This window comes from Perca flavescens, chromosome 2, assembly GCF_004354835.1.
Source record: "Perca flavescens isolate YP-PL-M2 chromosome 2, PFLA_1.0, whole genome shotgun sequence".
NCBI classification, from domain to species: Eukaryota; Metazoa; Chordata; class Actinopteri; order Perciformes; family Percidae; genus Perca; species Perca flavescens.
The window spans coordinates 16,927,508-16,947,311 of NC_041332.1; the positions used below are offsets into that span (position 1 = coordinate 16,927,508).

At 38.2% G+C, this 19,804-nt stretch overlaps 1 protein-coding gene across 4 annotated transcripts; it reads left to right on the forward strand.

Annotated features, from left to right (window-relative positions):
• Nucleotides 1-1,215: 1,215 nt before the first annotated feature.
• Nucleotides 1,216-19,388, forward strand: shoc2 (SHOC2 leucine rich repeat scaffold protein). 4 transcript variants are annotated; one of them, XM_028601969.1, is made up of 10 exons: nt 1,309-1,439; nt 1,558-1,762; nt 5,782-6,840; nt 7,412-7,549; nt 7,663-7,793; nt 8,070-8,258; nt 9,947-10,069; nt 10,659-10,796; nt 13,280-13,397; nt 14,533-19,388. In XM_028601969.1, the coding sequence occupies exons 3-10, from the start codon at nt 6,138-6,140 to the stop codon at nt 14,739-14,741; spliced, it is 1,749 nt and encodes a 582-aa protein (XP_028457770.1). In that variant the 5' UTR covers nt 1,309-1,439; nt 1,558-1,762; nt 5,782-6,137; the 3' UTR covers nt 14,742-19,388. The 4 variants fall into 4 exon arrangements, with proteins under 4 accessions (XP_028457753.1, XP_028457777.1, XP_028457770.1 ...); XM_028601952.1 differs by lacking the exons at nt 1,309-1,439; nt 1,558-1,762 and adding an exon at nt 1,216-1,302; XM_028601976.1 differs by lacking the exons at nt 1,309-1,439; nt 1,558-1,762 and adding an exon at nt 1,234-1,302 and having other exon boundaries at nt 6,081-6,840.
• The last annotated feature ends 416 nt before the right edge of the window (nt 19,389-19,804 follow it).

The following is a 19,804-nucleotide window of genomic DNA, read 5'->3' on the forward strand; positions in this document are numbered from 1 at the left end:
AGCATAGGCAGAGCTAAAGTAATGTTAAACGGTACCCTTCTTTTATCAAACTACAAGTCAAATGTATTGCCGCTTACAATATACTTCAAAAACATTTCATAAAAAAATGATTGTTGATTACCCCACCGTTAGCGTCTTCTTATATACTGTCTATGGTTAGCGTCAGGAAGAGATTACAGGGGTTGTCAGGCCAACGCTTCCGCGAGAATCACGTGACCTTCTTCTTCGCTTTGTTTCTCAGATCTGCAGGCGGCTCTCACAACCATATATAGATATCTATGACAACCATAGACAGCATATAACAACACAACTCAAAATCATGATCATGACTGCTTTTTATTTTTCATTTGTTTAATTAAGAGTTTTGCATAATTAGTGTATGATTTTTTTGAGTTGAATGTAGTTAGATATCAATGTATGTTCTTTGCTTCGATTAATGCTACTTTATTCTTCTATTCCACTCGTAGAGAAAAATATTGTACTCCTATATATTTATTTGACAGCTACAGTTACGTCTATGGAAGCCCATTTCTGCCAATGTGATGAAAAAAACGATCATGTAAGTCATTAGAATTAGAAAGTTTCTCAAAATAATGCTATGTTATTTTAAAAATAATGACTTAGTATCTCAAAATAATGAGAAACGTTTTGAAATAATGATTTAGTATCTCAAAATAATGAGAAACGTTTTAAAAGAATGACTTTATCTCAATATGCATATTTCCGCCAATGGAAGCCAATCGTGGTGAAATATTACATTTACCCAAGTGATGAGGAAACTTGAAACCCCTAGACACATACACCGAGAATGGAGTTTTGTGTCCAGCAGTTCCAATTTTCAAATGAAATATATTTACATATTCATATATTCTGGATTTTTTTAATTAGGGATGGGTAGTTGTAAGATTTTTTAACAAGGTAACTGGAATTTCTTGGGGATAGTAAACACAAATTATTTTTTCAAGCAGATTCTATGTCGTCTGTCATATATGTAGGGAGTCTTTAAATAAAAAAAAAAAATTGAATACATGACTTTTACTTGTAGTGGATTATTATTACTACTATTACTACTATTACTACTACTAATATTTCATACAAAACTTTAACATTATTTACTTCTAAGATGTATACATGTAAATTAAAATGAATATAGAATATTTGATTGTATTTCAAAGTCTCGTGATAACATTGTTTAGACGTGCGAATGACGCAGTTTGGTGGCAGGGGAGGGAGGGGAGCAGAGAGCAGCAGTGTAGGAAAAGAGGAGGAAGCAGCAAGGATGGCGGAGTCACACCTCTGAAGGTAAAACAGTTAGCTATATTATCTCATTAACAGTGGATGTTTTACCCCCACAGCACGATAACGCATCTCTCCAAAGATAATACACTTGTCAGCCCCTTGATACGGCGTGTGTAACATTTAAGTGTCATTTTGCGGTGGTGAGTACGAACGCACTCTTTTGTTCAGCTTCGGAATGGCCGCTGTTTTTCAGAGTGTTTTCTTTTTTTCCTCGGCTAATATTCAATACAAGGACGGGTCTTATGCACTGTGTTACAGTTAGCTCGCACATTGTGTGCTTTAAGTGGCCGCTCTGCTGCGATATCAGTTGCCTCCACCGGCTGTTCTCTTTGGGTGTCTGCAGCAGAGATTTCCCCTCTCGGTCGAACTCACGGCGGACGGGTCGGTCCGCGTCCGACAGCCTCTCTGCTCGGGCCTACACATAGGTAGCTCTGCTTGAGATAAAGCTAACCGCTGGGTGTTGGTAAGTATGTCAGGGAAAGCCTCCACCCTTTGCACTGTCCTATACGTGTAGTAATAGACGTTCTTTTTTTTATTTCACATTGGCCGCACTGTTACTTTGTTTCGTGTGACTCACAATGTCTCTTGCTAAAATACTGTTAGCTGGCGGGCTCGCTAGCTGACGTTAGCAGTCTGGCACAACTGACGTTCGCTGTTGACGTTTAGCTTAGCTGCTTTTATTTCCTGCCTTGTTGTCAGTCCTTTTTAGTAGGCTTAGCCATTGAATTTTCCATCTTTTTAAAGATTGGTCACAAGATATATGTATTGTAGATATTTTCTCCCAGTCACTTTTAAGGCTGGTTTAGCTAACATTAGATATGTTTAGCCTACGTGACGTGAGTTGATGTTGGGTTAACAGCCAAAACGTAACATTTAGCAATATTACTGTTGGCGTCAAGGTATTATTGTCACAGCATTAGCTACATGTATCCTGAACTTTTGCACGTTCCCTGCACAACACATGGCAGCCTTCTTTTTCTTATTGTAAAGCAGCTATATTGCACATATTTGTAAGGTTATCGTGTCTTTTACCTATTTGTTGTAATATTTATGGTCTTTTCTCTTGCAGTACTTTGCTTTATTGTTTATTTCCTTTTTAATACGTTTCTGTATGCACCAATCCCCAAGGCAAATTCCTTGTAAGTGTTAAGGTACTTGGCAATAAATCCTATTCTGATGACCAAACAGTGGTACCAACCGTAGTGTTTTTTCCTTAGGTGTCCATATTAATTCATTAATCTCAAAACGCGATTTGACATTGCGAACTCAACTGCTACCGTTTTATCAGTAATCTGTTTCCAAGGATTTGTCATTGGCACATGTAGCCATCAAGCTAGCTGCGTCCTGTGGAGTGCTGTGTAGTAGCAGTAGCTGATAGCTGCCACCTCACCTCCTGGTTTGCGATTTACCTCAATATTACACGGATAACCCTTTTCCCTGACAGACCAGGTTATTCCTGGTTTGTAATTTCTTATACTTCGGTAGTAGCCCACTGTCGAGCAGTAACACAGGATCTGGGTTTTAGATATTCGGTAGTGCATTTTGTCATATCGTATAACTTCAGTTTGTTACATTGGCTTTATTGTATTCTTTGATTGCCTTACAATGATGCATTTCTTATTTAATCAAAAAGGCATTGAAATGAACAACCACAAGCACGAGAATAGTAGACCGTACTGCTTAGGCCTAAATGCACTAGCATTGTCAGATAGGCCCAATATATCCTTAATGGAAACTTCATTAGTCTCTATGTGGGTTGCAAGTGCCATGAAGTCCAAGTGTGTAGTAGCACTTTATGGTGGTGTTGTGTTGGAAGTACATGCATTAGCTTTTCTCTGAAGCTGTAAGTGAGTTGAACCTCATACGTATTTCTACTAAATGAGTAGTATTAACTTAATGGAACTCATTACATTCTTGCAAGTCTTGTCCTAGCACTTACCTGTTGAATTGACATTGTCCAATGGTTCTGGTCAACATACAACCAGGACGTTTTTAAAAATGATTCCTCCACGCCTGGATACTAGGCTGTTGTGAAGGCATTAAACCGATTCAGAGCATACATCAATAGGGCAGTTTTCTGATCAAAAATCATTTAATGATGGCAAATGGCCAATGGCCATCTAGTGATTCCGCTGTTTTCTCCACAGCTAACGGGTTGTTTACATTTCTACATATCCCCTCCATTGTGGTCAGACTGTTAAGGCTATTCGGTCATTACATTCATGCAAAAAAAGTGGGCACTGCCTTAAATATGTATGCCTGCTTTGGTTTGGTTAATATTTTGTTCTCATGACCTGGCCAAGCTTGATTTCTTTACCAAAAATTGATATGATAGTCATAAATGTCATTACAATTAGTAAAATTAACTAGGATATGACCTTTCTGTTAAACTTTGAATGTTAAACTTTTTTTCTGGTCTTGTTTGGTCTTTGTTTTAAGGTTTAAGCAGAAAACATCAAGTCTTTAAATAGACAGATGACTTTATACAGATAATGTTTACATGTGGCTTGTTATAAACCATATGATGTACCAGGGCAGGGATGTAGAGAGTACAACCATAAAAGGAAGTTGCTTGCAGTTTTGGTTGGATGGCCCCAGCAGTTGGGCTGGCCTGGTTATTCTCATTTTATGTTAATTATTTTCTACACAGGTATGCCAGTTAAAGTGATTGACCCTCTTATTTATGATCGTCTCAAAGAGCAATGGTACCTTTTTTATTTAACGAACACACTGTCAAGCATTCTGTCATATTAGGAGTGCTGCTATTGCTTTTTCCAAAAAGGTCATATGACCTGTTGTTGTGGGGACTTCATGCTTTGAAGGCTACTTCTAAAGATTACTCTCAGCAGTCCTAACCTTTTCACTTATCTCTGATCCTGAGCCAAACCTGCCTCTCTTTTTGCCACAGCTTAGCTTGTACTAGTGCAGAAGAGCTTTACACAGTCACAGAGGAACAACAGCAACAGAGACTAAACAGAGACATGCCTCCAGAGACATTTTGGCTCAGTTTGTCATGTAAGATCCAGAGAGTTGAGAGTTTTGTCTTTGTGTCTTTGAGATGTTAACATTCCATGTGATTGTTGGGTTATTGGCTTCGTAGGAGAATAGCTGATTGCATGTTTAAGTGGAGCCGTAGACTTGCAGTGTTGTCAACACCCACTGGGCCATGTTTTTTTAGTAGTAAGTTGGTGTGAGGTTATGGTTATGCTCAGTACATTCAACAGATTTTCATGCCTCATAAATATGGAAGAATATTGTCAGGGTATTAGGGCTCCTTTTTAATGTAGGTCTATTTGTGTATTTCTTTCTACATAATGGAGCTTACATTGCACCCTTAGCTCACAGCAGGCCCAACTTAAAATTTGTTCAAATGATAGTTAATATTTGTCCCATATAGCATAATATCTGTTAAGAGAGGAGTGTTGGTGTGGATTTGTTATGGCAGGACGGCTTGGAAAGCCTCTCTTTTAGACTTATTTTTATTTATTTTTTTATGGCATGAAAAAGTTTTCCACTAACAGTGGTTCTTTAGAGTTGTGGTTCACAGGGCTGGGTATCGTTAGAAAAAATTTCAGTACCAATACCGTGACTTCAATACCAACTCTTAAACGATACTTTTTTCGATAACAATTTTTTTTCCGCCTTTTAATTTGACAGGACAGCTAGGTGAGAAAGGGGCGAGAGAGGGGGAAGACATGCAGGAATTCGTCACAGGTCAGATTCGAACCCTGGACCTCGGCGTCAAGGCATAAACCTCTCAGCCCAGACACTTTTCGATAACAATTTAAAAAAAAAAAAAAAATGACAACATTACAACACACATCTTTTTATTTATTTTTCAGCTAATGCTACGTGAGCCGTCTCTGTGTGTAAGGTAGAGTTTTCCCTGCGTGTCTCTGCGACGTGTTATGTTAGACAGCCAATCAGAAAACTTTATTAGATCTTGGTAGAAGCGTGCTGTGGGCCCATTGGCTCGCCATCGCTCATGAGATTTACTCTTTAGGAATTCAAATTGGTTATTGAATGACGAGGCATTTTTCGATACTAAGGAGTAAAAAAGTTTTTTTTTTTTTATTGAATTCGATACCCAGCCTTAGTGGTTCACCTGCAAAATGTCACTGTTTATCAGTCACTGTTTATTTGAGGGAATCTGATGCAGCTTATTCACATTTTCTTCTCAATTTCCTCCTCACTCTCCAACAGTGGGGGCATATTCTGATCTGTGTCCCCCACGAGAAGACCCTGTTTATTATAAATTGTGGCGAGCAGTGTCATCTTTGAGTAGAAAATTTAACAGTTTCTGGATGCATCATGAGGACAGAAAATCCAGATGAAAATTAGTTTTGTTCCTTTTGGAACAGATGAGTTTGTTTATCTCTGTAAAGTGGCAGAAAACAAAAATGAGCCTTAGGAACACATTGTGTGAAAGTGTGAAAATGAAATTGTAAATGTAAACAAAATGTATTTCTCTTTTCTCAACAGCAAATCTTCGAGGGATTTAAAAAAAAAAAAAGCAAACTTGATGACCTTTGCAGCCTAAACTTATATCCAAAGGTCCTGGGATTTTATGCAGTTCAAACCCTTAAGCATGTGGCCTATGGGTGCCATAGTCCAGCTACTTCAAAGGATTTTTTCTCCCATGGCATTTTAACAAAGTATCCCAAAAACCTTTGGATCACAAGGCCTTTATTTCAAGGATAATCATAAATGCATGGGCCTGTATAGGGATGTTTTCTTTAAAAGCCTCCTTGGCTATCTGTGTCTCTTTTTTTCCGAATAAGTAACCTGACAAGAGAGACTCCCATGAGCAACTTTACAGGAGGCCCGATAACGTCGACATGAGTAGTACTTTAGGCAAAGAAAAAGACCCGAAAGAAAAGGACCCCAAAGGTGGTCCAGCCGGGAAAGAAAGGGAAAAGGAGGCCAAGGCTCTAGCCAGCTTAGTAAAGGATGGTGGCAAAGAAACGAAGACCAAAGGGAAAGATGCCAAAGAAGGAAAGAAGGACACCAGCAGCTCAACACCGGGTGTTGCCTTCTCTGTTGACAATACGATAAAGCGGCCAAACCCGGCACCAGGTACGCGCAAGAAGTCCAGCAATGCCGAGGTGATCAAAGAGCTCAACAAGTGTCGGGAGGAGAACTCAATGAGACTGGACCTATCTAAAAGGTCCATTCACATGCTGCCCACCTCCATTAAGGAGTTGACGCAGCTGGCTGAACTCTACTTGTACAGCAACAAGCTGCAGAGCCTGCCGGCGGAGGTGGGTTGCCTATCAGGCCTGGTCACTTTGGCCCTGAGTGAGAACTCCCTGACCAGTTTGCCTGACTCCCTGGACTCCCTTAAGAAGCTTCGAATGCTCGACCTCCGGCACAACAAGCTGAGAGAGATACCGGCTGTTGTCTACCGGCTGACATCTCTGACCACGCTGTACCTGCGCTTCAACCGCATTACAACTGTGGAGAAGGACATCCGAAACCTATCCAAGCTCACAATGCTCAGCATTCGTGAGAACAAAATTAAACAGCTGCCCGCAGAGATAGGTGAGCAAAAATGTGTAAAGACTGGATAATTTCCTCTAATTAAGGAAAGTTTTTTTTTTTTTTTTTTTTTTTTTTTGCCTAGTGGCCATAAGAAATCAAATAATTGTGGGAGGTAGTCTGTTACCAATGGCTTTATAGCATTCAGCTTGTGTTAATTTCCAGTGCAGCTTATCTTGTGCTCATAATGCATTTTGCACATCTTATTCGGTTCAGTAAAACATTCTTATACTATGCTGGGCCCTAGAATTAATGGTTATTGAGTACACACCCTTCTTCAGCTCCAGCAGTAATACATATCTTACTGTTAAAAACCACAAACAAATTACTGAACGTTGAGGCGATGAATCCAGCTGCTCATTGTATCCCATACACTTAGTGTCTTATTGTACTGCAAGAGAGAGTAGTGGCTACCACACTTGGTTAGTTTTTGTAAGCTATGCACCAATGGCATTCTGACTTTGTGAAAAATTAGATAAATGAATGGATGTCTTCAGTACAGCAGGTGGGTTAATGAAAGTGCTTTCATCTTAAATTAGCTAAATATCTCAATTTGGTGTGCATCTTTTTGCAGGGGAGCTATGCAACCTCATAACTCTGGATGTTGCCCATAACCAGTTGGAACACCTACCGAAGGAGATTGGGAATTGTACGCAGATAACCAACCTCGACTTGCAGCACAATGAGCTCTTGGACCTCCCAGAGACTATAGGTAATTAAGTGTATTTTACGACTCAAAACCAACGTTATTGCATAATGATTTGATCAATGTTAAAGTAAAATAAAAGTTTACTTAGATATGTTTTTTTTTTTTTGTCATTGTAGGCAACCTGGCAAGCATAAATCGTTTAGGTCTGCGATACAATAGATTGTCAGCCATCCCCAGATCATTAGCCACATGTCGAGAACTGGAGGAGCTAAATCTTGAAAACAACAACATTTCCGTTTTGCCAGAGGTAAGTGGAACCAGAAATAGTGCCATTTAAAATATTGCTACATCAACTGTTTCCTGCAATGCTCTTGTAAATGCAAAAACAAATTGACAAACTACAAATTCATGTTGGAGCCTCGAGAGCCTCTAATAACTGTTGTTTGCAAAGAGCTAATCATCTTAAATTCTTGTGTATAACTGAGGTCCACTCGTGCATCCGGAGTTAAAATCACAGCCTGTAGTGATGAGTCCTGTCATTTTCATACGGGTTCCGTTGTGTCTCTTTGCTGTGCTTGACCAGGGCCTACTGTCAAGTTTGGTTAACCTGACCAGTCTAACACTGGCGAGGAACTGCTTCCAGTCGTATCCTGTGGGAGGACCATCCCAGTTCTCCACCATCTACTCCCTCAACATGGAGCACAACCGCATCAACAAGATCCCCTTTGGTATCTTCTCCAGAGCCAAAGTGTTAAGCAAGCTTAACATGAAGGTATATATATATATATATATATATATATGCATTTTTGTTTGTAAAGTGATTGAGAGAAATTCTTAAGTCAGCTGTCTTTAAAATTTCTAATCAATGTAGGGACAATCACGAATCAATACCTTCTTAATTTTGTCTGCTTGAAACTTTTATTTTTTGCCAAAGTCAGGTGTGATCACGGCATCACAAGATATCAAAGTCTTTGATGACTAGACAGCACACATTTTGACTTTTCATAATACAAAAACACAGGTGTTATTAATAACATAAATGATGGCTCTGTTCTATTCAAGTGTCCAAGTAAGCCATGGCAGTGAGTCAGCATGCACAATACCAGGACCCTGAAACTGAAGCAGCTAAATTCAGCCATTATAATTATTTTACATACACCTGTGAATTTCCTGCTGCGACATGTAAATATATCTTAAAATATGAATAAAATCTATAAAAAAAGGCCTGTGAAATTAAATTATACCTGAGCTATACTGTGTCAGAAACAAAAAATATACCCTCCCATAAGTAATATAGAAGTTTTTAAATCTTAAACATACTTAGTGGGGAATGTAAATTTTGAGATGGTAAATCCACTGTCTTGTAGGTCTTCAGCATTGTGTACTGTTGACTTGGCTTAATTTATAATACAACTGAGCTGGTACTGTAAAATTGTGTATAATTGTACAATTAAGCAAAACAAGGTCCAATGATGGTCCGTGTAATGCTTATCAGTTCAACTTTCTAAGCACAAACCGACATTTGGAAAAACAGAAAAATGGGTTCCAATATCCAATTTATCATTTTTTTCTGCCTTTGACAAATTGAAAAATCGGATCTTTAAACTGTTTTTCCAATTTTCAGTTTTTATTTAGAGGATCAGAAATTTAGAAAATTACAATATTGCATCTGAGCTCCAATTATTCAATACTGCAATGGTATTCTCTCCCTCGTTCCGCCTAGTTACGCCCCACCCCCCCCACTCGAAACCATCAGTTGCAAGCACCTCTGACCCCAAAGTCTATCAGTTTTTTTTCTGCAGTATTGAATAATTGGAGCCCAGGCGCAATTTTGTAATTTTCTAAATTTCTGATCCTCTGAATAAAAACAGAAAATTGGAAAAAAACAGGTTAAAGATCCAATTTTTTAAATTTGTCATGGTGAAAAATTTGATATTTGAACCCATTTTTCTGTTTTTCCAAATGTCCGTTTGTGCTTAGAAAATGTAACTGATAAGCGTTACACTGACCAATGATGCATCTTTCATTGTTTTACAGAAGCCAGGTTGTGCATACAATTTAGAGTGTCTATTTTTGATGCCAGTGTGAGAATCTGTTTTTCATAGTGAGAAGTAGTGGTGCTGGAAAAATAAAAAAATACTGCATTTACATGTAGTATTACATCTCACGGCCAGTGCCACTTTAATTTAACACCGTAGAGTGGAACTGCATTGCCTATTTGCTTATGCAGTATTTATCTCAACTGTACTGGCCTTAAGCCAGGCATGCACAACCATTTAAAAACCTTTAACTTGTTACCCGGTTTATGTCCATATTGGATGTAGTTTGAACATTTTTGCCTGGTGCCAGGTAACCCTGGCATAGTGCACTAGTTTACTCAGCCTTCTGAACAGCATTGCCCTTGTGTTGACCCTCTGAATTGTTATTTTGCTAATAAAGGCATGTCATTGTCTTCTTCAGGACAACCAGTTAACATCTCTGCCATTGGACTTTGGCACATGGACTAGCATGGTCGAGCTTAACCTGGCCACCAATCAGCTGACAAAGATCCCAGAGGATGTCTGTGGTTTAGTCTCTCTGGAGGTGAGTCTTACGTTCACACATAGTAGTTATTAAGCTTGCCATTGCAGTACCCAGTGAGTTTATTGAAGAAGTGGAAGGTACCATTACATTTACATATATTACAATTGTAGATTTTGTGCAACCAGTAATTAGGAATAAAACAGGTGGAGCCAGACATTACAACCCTTATCTTGGCAGTGTATCGTTGAGGCAAATGGCTTGTGTAACAAACATAGATAGCCATAGGGCTTTACTTATTAGCAAGTCTTAGTCACGGTATTAAGTTTTGGGTTTGGTTAAAAATGCAGAACTACTACACAGACCCTACAAAAACTGTAGTAACCTAAGTTTTGGCTGAAATAAAAGTAAAACTATAAAGTAACACTAAACATGAATATTAGAGTAGTGAAGTGTGAGTAGTATACTTTTTTTTTGTTTTTTAATTTTCATGGTTTCACTTGAATAAAAAAATTACCAATGTCTTCATTGGTTATTTGACATCATTTAAGAAAGATGTGTTGATTCTGTGTCGAGACTGATTGCTTTATGGCTTGTGCCATGATGCAAGACTGTCACTTTTGACCTGTTTTCTTGTCCATTATCTCCACAGGTGTTAATATTGTCCAATAATCTTCTCAAGAAGTTACCGCATGGTATTGGGAATTTGAGAAAGCTACGGGAACTTGACTTGGAGGAAAACAAGTTGGAATCTCTACCTAATGAAATTGCGTATCTTAAAGATTTACAGGTAAGTGTTTCAGAAATGCAGTTCTCTCCATTATACTTGAAGCTCTTTTGTTTAATGACTTTTACAGCTGCTGCTTCTTTCTTTTTAGATGCATTTGGTAAGGCTCATTTTCAGTTCATGGCTGAGGAGCCTTGTAAATGTATTTTAAAAAAATCTGATTTTGGCGACTGGTAGTATCACACACTGCAACAGATGGCAATGCATGCCTCAAATTTTGCTGTAAATAAAGGTGGATTTTTGCTTTTAATATACTTATTTTCTTGCTCCGAAGCCCAGTTTTAGAACGTTGCAGGGGTCTGAACTGGCCGGTTTTAGCTCCTCTCGAGTAGGGCTGCAACTAACGATTAATTTAATAATCGATTAATCTGTTGATTATTTTTTTCGATGAATCTGATAAAAAAAAAAAACATTAATTTACATCAACTCAATACATACATACTTGTTGTATTGGACAGACAGACAGACATAATTGTAGTAAGTGCAAGTTAAGTTAATTTATACACCACACACTAATATATTTGTCAACAATAACTGATATGGGACAAGCACATAATATATACATGACAACAGATTGAAAAATTAATGGGCCAAAAAAGTCGAGTGAATAAAACAGTGTCTTTAGTCTTGCAAAGTATACCACCCCTGCTTTACTACTGTTATTACTGAGCTAATGCTAGCTTGTCATGCTAGTCAGCTGGATAACAAGTAAACAGCAGCACCAGAAGAGCTACTGGAGGGACGGTACGTTCCTCACTCCAGAACGGAACAGAAGTAGGATAGTGTAGTGACTTTACCCTGCTGTTGAACTCCCTTCCTCCTCATCAAGGACTCCAACAGGTTTACGTTTTAGGTGCTGACTCATCACCGTGGTGCGCCCGTGCCATGCCGTGTCGCTTTTGCTTATCTTGCAATTGACACGTTTTTGATTTATTTAGTGTGAAATGCTCCCACACCTTGGATGACTTGGGTCGTACTGATTTCTCTGCCTCCGCCGAGTGTTTCAGAACAACGTTACGTCTCCGGTCTCTCTCCGTATTTCCTCTACCCCCGCTCTGCTCTTTTTTCTTTTCTTTCGCTCCGCGCTCAACTAAATTTTTTTTTTTTTTATCTCCGCGACTAGGTGGCGTAATAGTTGCTCGACACAACAAATCGATAATTAAATTCGTTGCCAACTTTTTTAGTAATCAAATTTTATTGATTTGTTGTTGCAGCCCTAATCTCGAGCCAGCTGATGATCCCCTCCGACTCAGCTTGAAAAGTCGCCAGTGGCTGGTTTTAGAATGTAGAGGACCTCACTTGTTTCAACAGCCTATCAACTAGTAGCGAAGTTAGCTGGTTAAGTCAGTCAGTTAGCTGTCAGCTGAATGAAATGGCAGAGTTTTGGACGGAGTCTCAAGAAGTGCCCGCGAGCAAGTGAACGTAGAGAAGGAGAGGCGCTAGAACAAAGCAGTAAATCGGACAAATAACACGTTGTTTTCACCATTGGATCACTACTAGAAATTCAACACTATCACTATCCCCATTCATATTTTAAGACACTACAAATTATACCCAGCTAAAAAAAACAACTGAAAAGGTGGACCTTGGAACGGAAGTAAAGAGAGTCGTTGCTATGGAGATGATACACCATCTTGTCTAGTCGCATTGGTTTAAACTGGAAGGTTTTAGACCATTGTAGACCTAGGGGCCTTGCAAGTTTCAACTCATCTCGTCGCAAATCTTTGGTCTGAACTGGGCTTAATAGTGGACCTGTAATAAGAATCAGGACCTAACACGAACCTAAATCAGTAAGCAAAATCACAATTGGTATCCACAGTATCCAGTCCTGGTTAGTGGGTTGAAATAACCAGAATTAGAATGGACTTTATTGTAGTTGTAGTACATACAACGATGTTAAAAATGCTATGGTGCATTAAAGTAAGAACATAGAGTAGATAATGCGAAGCTGGTAAAAGGATTAAAACATAGTAAAATAATTTAGTAAAATGGTAAATAATTTACTCTTATTGCACATTGTAACATAACGTGCAGGTGCGTCGCAGCATGAGTGGATGAAATTATTGTTTTTTTTCTTATTTAATGTTCAAATTGCCTGTGGGAATAAAAACCATTCCTGAATCTGGAGGTGCATGTTTTGGCCGACCTGTAACGGCCATTCATTTAATTAAACTAATAACAATTTAATGATGGTGTTGGACGAGTGAACTGGTGTGCAGTAATAGGTCAAAGATACTCAAACTAATGTAACGTCATTCCAGCAAACTAAAACATTGAGAGGCTAATCCTTGGCTATATACAAATCATCATTTACATTTTTTTTTTAGGAACCGGTTATCGAACATGCTGTCTACCCACTAGATAATCATCCACATTTGGTCTCTGTGAGGGCAATGGTGTTGGTTATAACCGGGTTATAAATGGTTTGATGGTAATTATACTTTGCTATTGGTAAATGCAATTCTCATTTCAACGACCTTTTTTAGAAATTGGTGTTGACAAATAATCAGCTGACCACGTTACCCAGAGGCATCGGCCACCTCACCAACCTGACTCATCTTGGTTTGGGGGAGAACCTGCTGCAACACCTTCCAGAGGAGATTGGTAAGTACTCTTATTAAACTAAACACAAAAATGGAGTAAAACAATAATTTAAAAAAAACTACACCTCATTGTTCTGTAGTGACGTGTAAAACTGTACATGACCTGCACATTGTACGTTCATACACACAAGTTAGCTAAACTCTAATATTTAGCCTAATCTACAAACTTGTTTGTGTCAACAATATTAAAGGAGTTGGTGGCACTTTTTGAAAATCTAATTTTTATAAACTGCTTTTTTAATCTATTTGAAGTGTACCATTGTTTTCTTGATGAAAGCTAAACTTAACCATTAGGATTTAAGAGCTTAACCGCACTCTGATTCTGCCTCCGAGTGATTAGGTTAGCATCGCTAGGCTGGTGACTGCTGATTTTAGGAGTTAAGCTAGAGATTAAAATGAGTGGAGGAAGAAGCTAAAGGTGGGTGTATATTTAGAAGGCTTGGAGGTATTTAGGTTGTCATTAGAAACCACTACATTTCAATAATTTTTTTAGTATGACTATACAGTATAATGTATGAACATCACCACTAATAGTTTGTCATTTAAAAAAAAAAAAAAAAAAGGACCACTACAGCGTTTCAACCATATCATGTCTTTCCAGGGGTGGAACAAAAAAAATACAGTAATACAGTATTATTAGAGCTGAAACGATTAGTTGGTAGATTAATCTAAAACTATTTTGATCATTTTTTAACGGTTTCAGTCAAGCAAAAATACCAAACATTGTGAGAATGTTCTGCTTTTCTTTGTCCTATATGGTAGTAAATTAAATACTTTGGGGGTTTGGTCAGATAAAACAAGGAATTTGGAGACGTCCCCTTGGGTCTTAGAAATTGTAATGGCCATTTTATTCCACATTTCTTTTCAGATTGACATATAAATCAAGAAAAATTGGTCAATAAAAAAAAAGAGATATTACTATTTGTACTGTAACCTTCTCAAATCTTATATTTACAATCACAGCTCAAATTAGTATAACAAAGGAATTACTGCGATGAGCACTATTTTATTCCTGAAAATCATATTTTATTGACCTGTATTGCTCAGAGGTTGTTGATTTCAGACCCTTTTTCCCTGTGTGACCGCATCAGTTTGAGTACACGCCGCGAGTAACAGTAACTGATGTCTGTCCTCAGGTACACTGGAGAACTTGGAGGAACTGTACCTCAATGACAACCCCAACCTGCACAGCCTCCCGTTCGAGCTGGCCCTGTGCAGCAAGCTGTCCATCATGAGCATCGAGAACTGTCCCCTCAGCCACCTGCCGCCCCAGATTGTTGCGGGAGGCCCCTCCTTCATCATCCAGTTCCTCAAGATGCAGGGACCATACCGTGCCATGGTCTGAGCCAAGAGCAGCTCAATCCCAGTCCTTCTTACCTCCAAACCCTCCACTTGCTCTGCACCCTCTCGCCTGCCCGCCCCCATTATGTGTATCATACACTGTAAAGAGAACAGACTGGCCACAATCAGTGTCGGGGGCAAATACCAGGAGGAGGAGGAGGAGGAGGAGGAGGAGGAGGAAGAAGAAGAAGAAGAAGAAGAAAAAGAAAGAAAGAAAGAAAGAAAGAAAGAAGAAAATGTTTCTTTCGCCATCCTTGGGCAGAAACGAGGTGAATCGTCTGAGACTTGACTTCTGTGTTACTCCAGAGTTCATCACGGTCATTTTAGGACCCCAGCCCAAACTCATGTTTCATTCCGAATCATACAAGAGGAAAATATTTCCATGTCTTTGCCAAAACTGAAGATATATGAAGTTATATATATATTGAGTAACTGTGAGCTAAGTGGCAAGTCTTTTAACCATATAAACCATGCTCCCATTGCCAATGTATTTACAGTAATTACAAGCATCTATTATGTGAGCAAGGATACAATTGTATGCAAAAACAAACAAAAAAAGTCTTTGGAACTTCACATTTACTGCTGCTGCCGAAATTTTAACTTTGTCATCTTGTTATATTTTCTTTTGATATTCACTTTTTTTTTTTAAACCTCACCTTCGCTCAATATAACTTATGCTAACTGCTTTTTGACCATAGAGAACAAAGGTCTGATGATGGCGTGTTTATAATTTTTTTTTTTTTTTTAATCATTTGTTTATTTTTAAAAACTGTGCCTATGTTTAGACTGATCCAGTGGTTCATTTCTAAACAAAATTTTCCATGAGAATACAAAGATATAAATTATTTAAATAATTCTTTTTTTATTACTGCTGTTTTGACTTTAGTTTTTCCTTTTTTTTTTTTTTTTTTTTTTTAAGTGTTCCTTTTGCTGTTACATTAATCTGTTAAAGCAAGTGATATCAGTTGTAAAATAGGGTTATTGGAGATATTTTTAACAAATAGCAGCAGTAGTTGTTAAACATTAAGCTAGTAATGTATACATATGAGAAATGCCAATCATACATGCTTGAAGAAAAAAAGAAGCAAGTTGGACTTTTCTCCAAATCGGGTGGTGCCGTGACCCCCGTCTATATTGCTTTTGTGTGACAAAAGGGTGATGGGATAAATGATGAGGTTTTTTTTTTTTTTTTATATATATATATTATTCAAATCCTGGTTGTTGCCTTGAGTGCAATTTTTAGTTATGTTTACTGGTTTGATATTATCTTCAGTGTTGGGCTGCATAGCTGTCATTCAATTGACCATTGACCAACATATCACGCATTTAACAAAAAGACATTATCTGGGTCTCTGGAGCAAGTGGAGAGTGTTAGAGCTTCAAAAAAATGTTTTATAATTAAAAATTGACAGGTAACACTTCCTTTTTCATTAATATTCTTATTATTTCTATAGTTTCTTGTTTTTGACAGGGTCTCCTAAGAATCTTAATTACATGGTGGGAAAAAAAAAGGTTCCCTTGATTTAGAATTTCATTTTTTCTTTTATATATCTTCTTTTGTCCCACACTGTCCCAGCAATGCTGCTGCTCTTATGCACTTTTAAAATAAAATAGAAGACATTGGCATCCTCTATATTACGGAAATAAAACACACAGTAGCCTCTCATTGGTTATTTTGAATGGGGGCATTTTGTTTCATAAAGTATTTTATCTGTTAAACGAATGGTTTATGTAAATTTGTATCAATTAAATATAAATGTTGAGCTAAGTGGGCTCAGAATATACTAGTTAACTTTCTTTGAGGAAGTTTTATCCTGTCAATCTTAAAAGGAACTTGCTGTCTTGACCTGTAGAAGGGTCTGTGGGGCTTTGAGATGTTATAAGGTTCCCATGTCCTTTCGCCATTGCAAGCAAAACGGCTTATTGCAGTTCAGAACGGCGTTTATTTTAAATCACTTTTACATTAAGTGTTTCCTTTTTTTCTAAATGATGAAATGTGCATTCAGTTAGTATTATTTCAAGAGACTGTACATTCAAATCCCCAACAAAAAGGTAATCAGACAAACCCTTTTTTTTTAAATTCTTTTTTTTTTTGGGGAAATGTGTTGCATCCCCGCTCTATAATCAATCATGATTCTGTTATCTATTGAAACTGGGTCTTTGTTTTTTGCAGCAGCAGCAGCTTGGTGTGTTTTTGTGGGCTGTGGTAATGCGCTCCACTACGGGAGGCCTGTGTGATGAGAGCGCCACAGCTCACCTCGGGGGTGGGGCCGGGTCATGGGGAACGATGTACCGCTGCTTCGAATTTACCAGCAGAACCTGTTGCTGCTTTTGGACTGAAACATATGCTGTACAAGACGGGGGGGGGAGAGAGCCATGGAGGGAAGGAGGCGGGAAACGACCCACTCCCAACACTGATACAGTCTTCACTCAAAAACCTGACGAGGGACAGATCCACTGACCTTTTTCGATCTGGCGTCAGGCCCCGAGAGTTTCTCACAGATCAAATCGTTTTGGACACAACGATGACAACACAACAAGGTGCATATTTGAGCTTAACGCAGTTACAGTACAAGACTGTCGGAAAAAGACAACACAAAAAAATGTAAAAAGGGCTTTCTGTGTTCACGCTCAACAACACACCGGAGGCATTGCATTCCTGGGTTTTCTATAAAAGCTTTGGAAGTTTTTCTTTTTTTTGTGTGTGTATTTACTTTTAGCTGTAAACAATTGTGTGAAAAATGCCTTCAACAAGTACTCAAAAGTGAGATGTGCATTAGGTATGCAGCGAGAGTGCTGTGACCCATTTTTACATTCAGTCTCAATGTTTTTACTTTTTTCATGTGCCATTTTGCAAGGTTGAGGATGCCAGTGTATGAAGACGCAGAGGATGATGGGAGGTGTGACAGAAACTGAACTGGGCTAATTTACCGGAGAGCATTTAGAGAGGAACGCAGAGAGGTGTGACTTGTTGGATCAAAAATGATGACGACATATTTCATGCTGGTGCATCCAAAAATAATGGGAGTACAATTGGTGTTTATTTTTCTATTGGCTGCGATTTTAGGCCGTTGAAAGCATCGCAGAAACAAAGTCATTTCGCTCTTTTTGCTTTTTATTCTACAACCTGTCTTTCTTGCCTGGTTATTTTGTACAGGAAACAAGCATGTTGAACACATATTTGACATGATGCGTCTGGGTCAGAATCGGGCGTTTTTGCATAGACGACTTGGATTTAGTGGCTGTTTGGTGTATCTGCAAATGCTCCCTTTTTGTATATTGCAAAGGGTATCAAAGCATTGTGTGGCAATGCTTATCCTACTTAATCTACATTGACAAACAGCCTTAATGGTCTTTTTTTATGTGTTTGTTTGGCTATTCCTTGTGTCTATGGCCACTGACTGTACTTGATGACAAGCAACTGGTCGTTACAATGTAAATTTGGGTCTAGTTTCTTTCTGTCTTATTTTTCCTTTTACTCTGTACAGTAATCTGACATTACGGTAGACTCAGTATTACAAAGTCTGTAATGTGATGAGTTTTACAAAAAGACAGTGCAATGGAAGATAATGCCATTATGCTACCAAGTGGATGTGCATTAGCTTGCGTCTCACTTGTCTTTGGCATTAAAGGGGAATTCCACCAAACTTGACTTGCATTTTTATTCTGCAAAGGCAGAGCTTTTTTTCCCCACAGAAATGAGATGGTTTTTTTTTTCTTTTTCGTGTTTTTCTCACTAGTCATATCATGTTTGAGTAATACGATTGCAAGATCAGGGGAAATAAAATGATGTGACTTCAAATACATACTTTATTTTTTTTTTTTACCACATCTATCTCAAGTTGCAGCTGTTTTCAGAAAGGACAAACATGACTTTAGATAGTTCAGCTTGATGTTGTAGGAACACTTTCTCCATCTTGAGAGCACATATCTATATAAAAGTCTGCTTTTCTAATTAAACCAAGTCACTTTTGGTGGAAAGGCCCTTTTAATGTGAAGCCACCAGCTCTTTCTCTTACCTGAATCCCACCTGCACACACCCACAAAAAACACCCCCTCCCCATAGTATGTCCATTGTCTGCCTTATGTGCACCAAGCAAAACCTTTATGACCATTTGATTTAATCAACAAAGACAGATAATCACTTTTCTTCTTTTATTTCTTTAATGTCAGTGAAGGGATCTGGGTCCACAGATTGAACAGATGTTGAAAGCAAAGTTTTTGGGTCAGTTGTCTCGACTCTCGACTGGGCGAGCAGATGCAGACATGACTACCTCTATGTGAGTCTTCATCGCTAACCACAGTGACCAAGATCCAGTCGGAGGTGTTTCTACCTGTGTACATACAAAGCTGCGTGTTGGCAGCAGGAACTTGGATTTGGACTAGCGATTCAACCACAATTTGTTTTACTTAGCATCCTTCTGTTGTTTTATTAAGTATTATTTGGCAAATGAAAAAGAGGAAAAATGTGTGTGCTTGGTTGTAAATGACAAACTTAATCAATGCCGCCCTATTGTAAGACAGTTGTCCTGAAACCAACTAGTTGCAGAGTGCTACTTTGCAATTGAGTGAAAATGACCATGTTTGGTGATGTTCTGTATGTAAATACATCTTTTTAACTGTTATAAACCGATACATATTTACAAATTTATGATGTGTTGCGTATCTATATTTCGGTTTCACTAAACCCCACAAACAGCATACGATGAGATTGACAAGTTGACTGACATACAAAAAAACAGTTAATGCTTATTTTCTTAATGTATGTTTTGTCATAACAACACACAATAATGGACCATTAATGTTTTGAGAGAGATTTAAAATGTGTTAAGTTGATATTCAAGATTTTAATGACAGATTTTTAAACGTAAACCAATATTTTATCAGTTAATGATTTGCCTTTGGATTTGTTATTCTTATTTAAGACATTTGCTGACAGAATGAAACAGAGCTTTTTGTCAAAATTCTCCTCAGATTTGGTGTTACAGTGCAATTCTTAGCTTGCTGTCTGCACATTTCCATTATAGAAGAAATACGTCACACATCTATCTATAACAATAAAAAAAA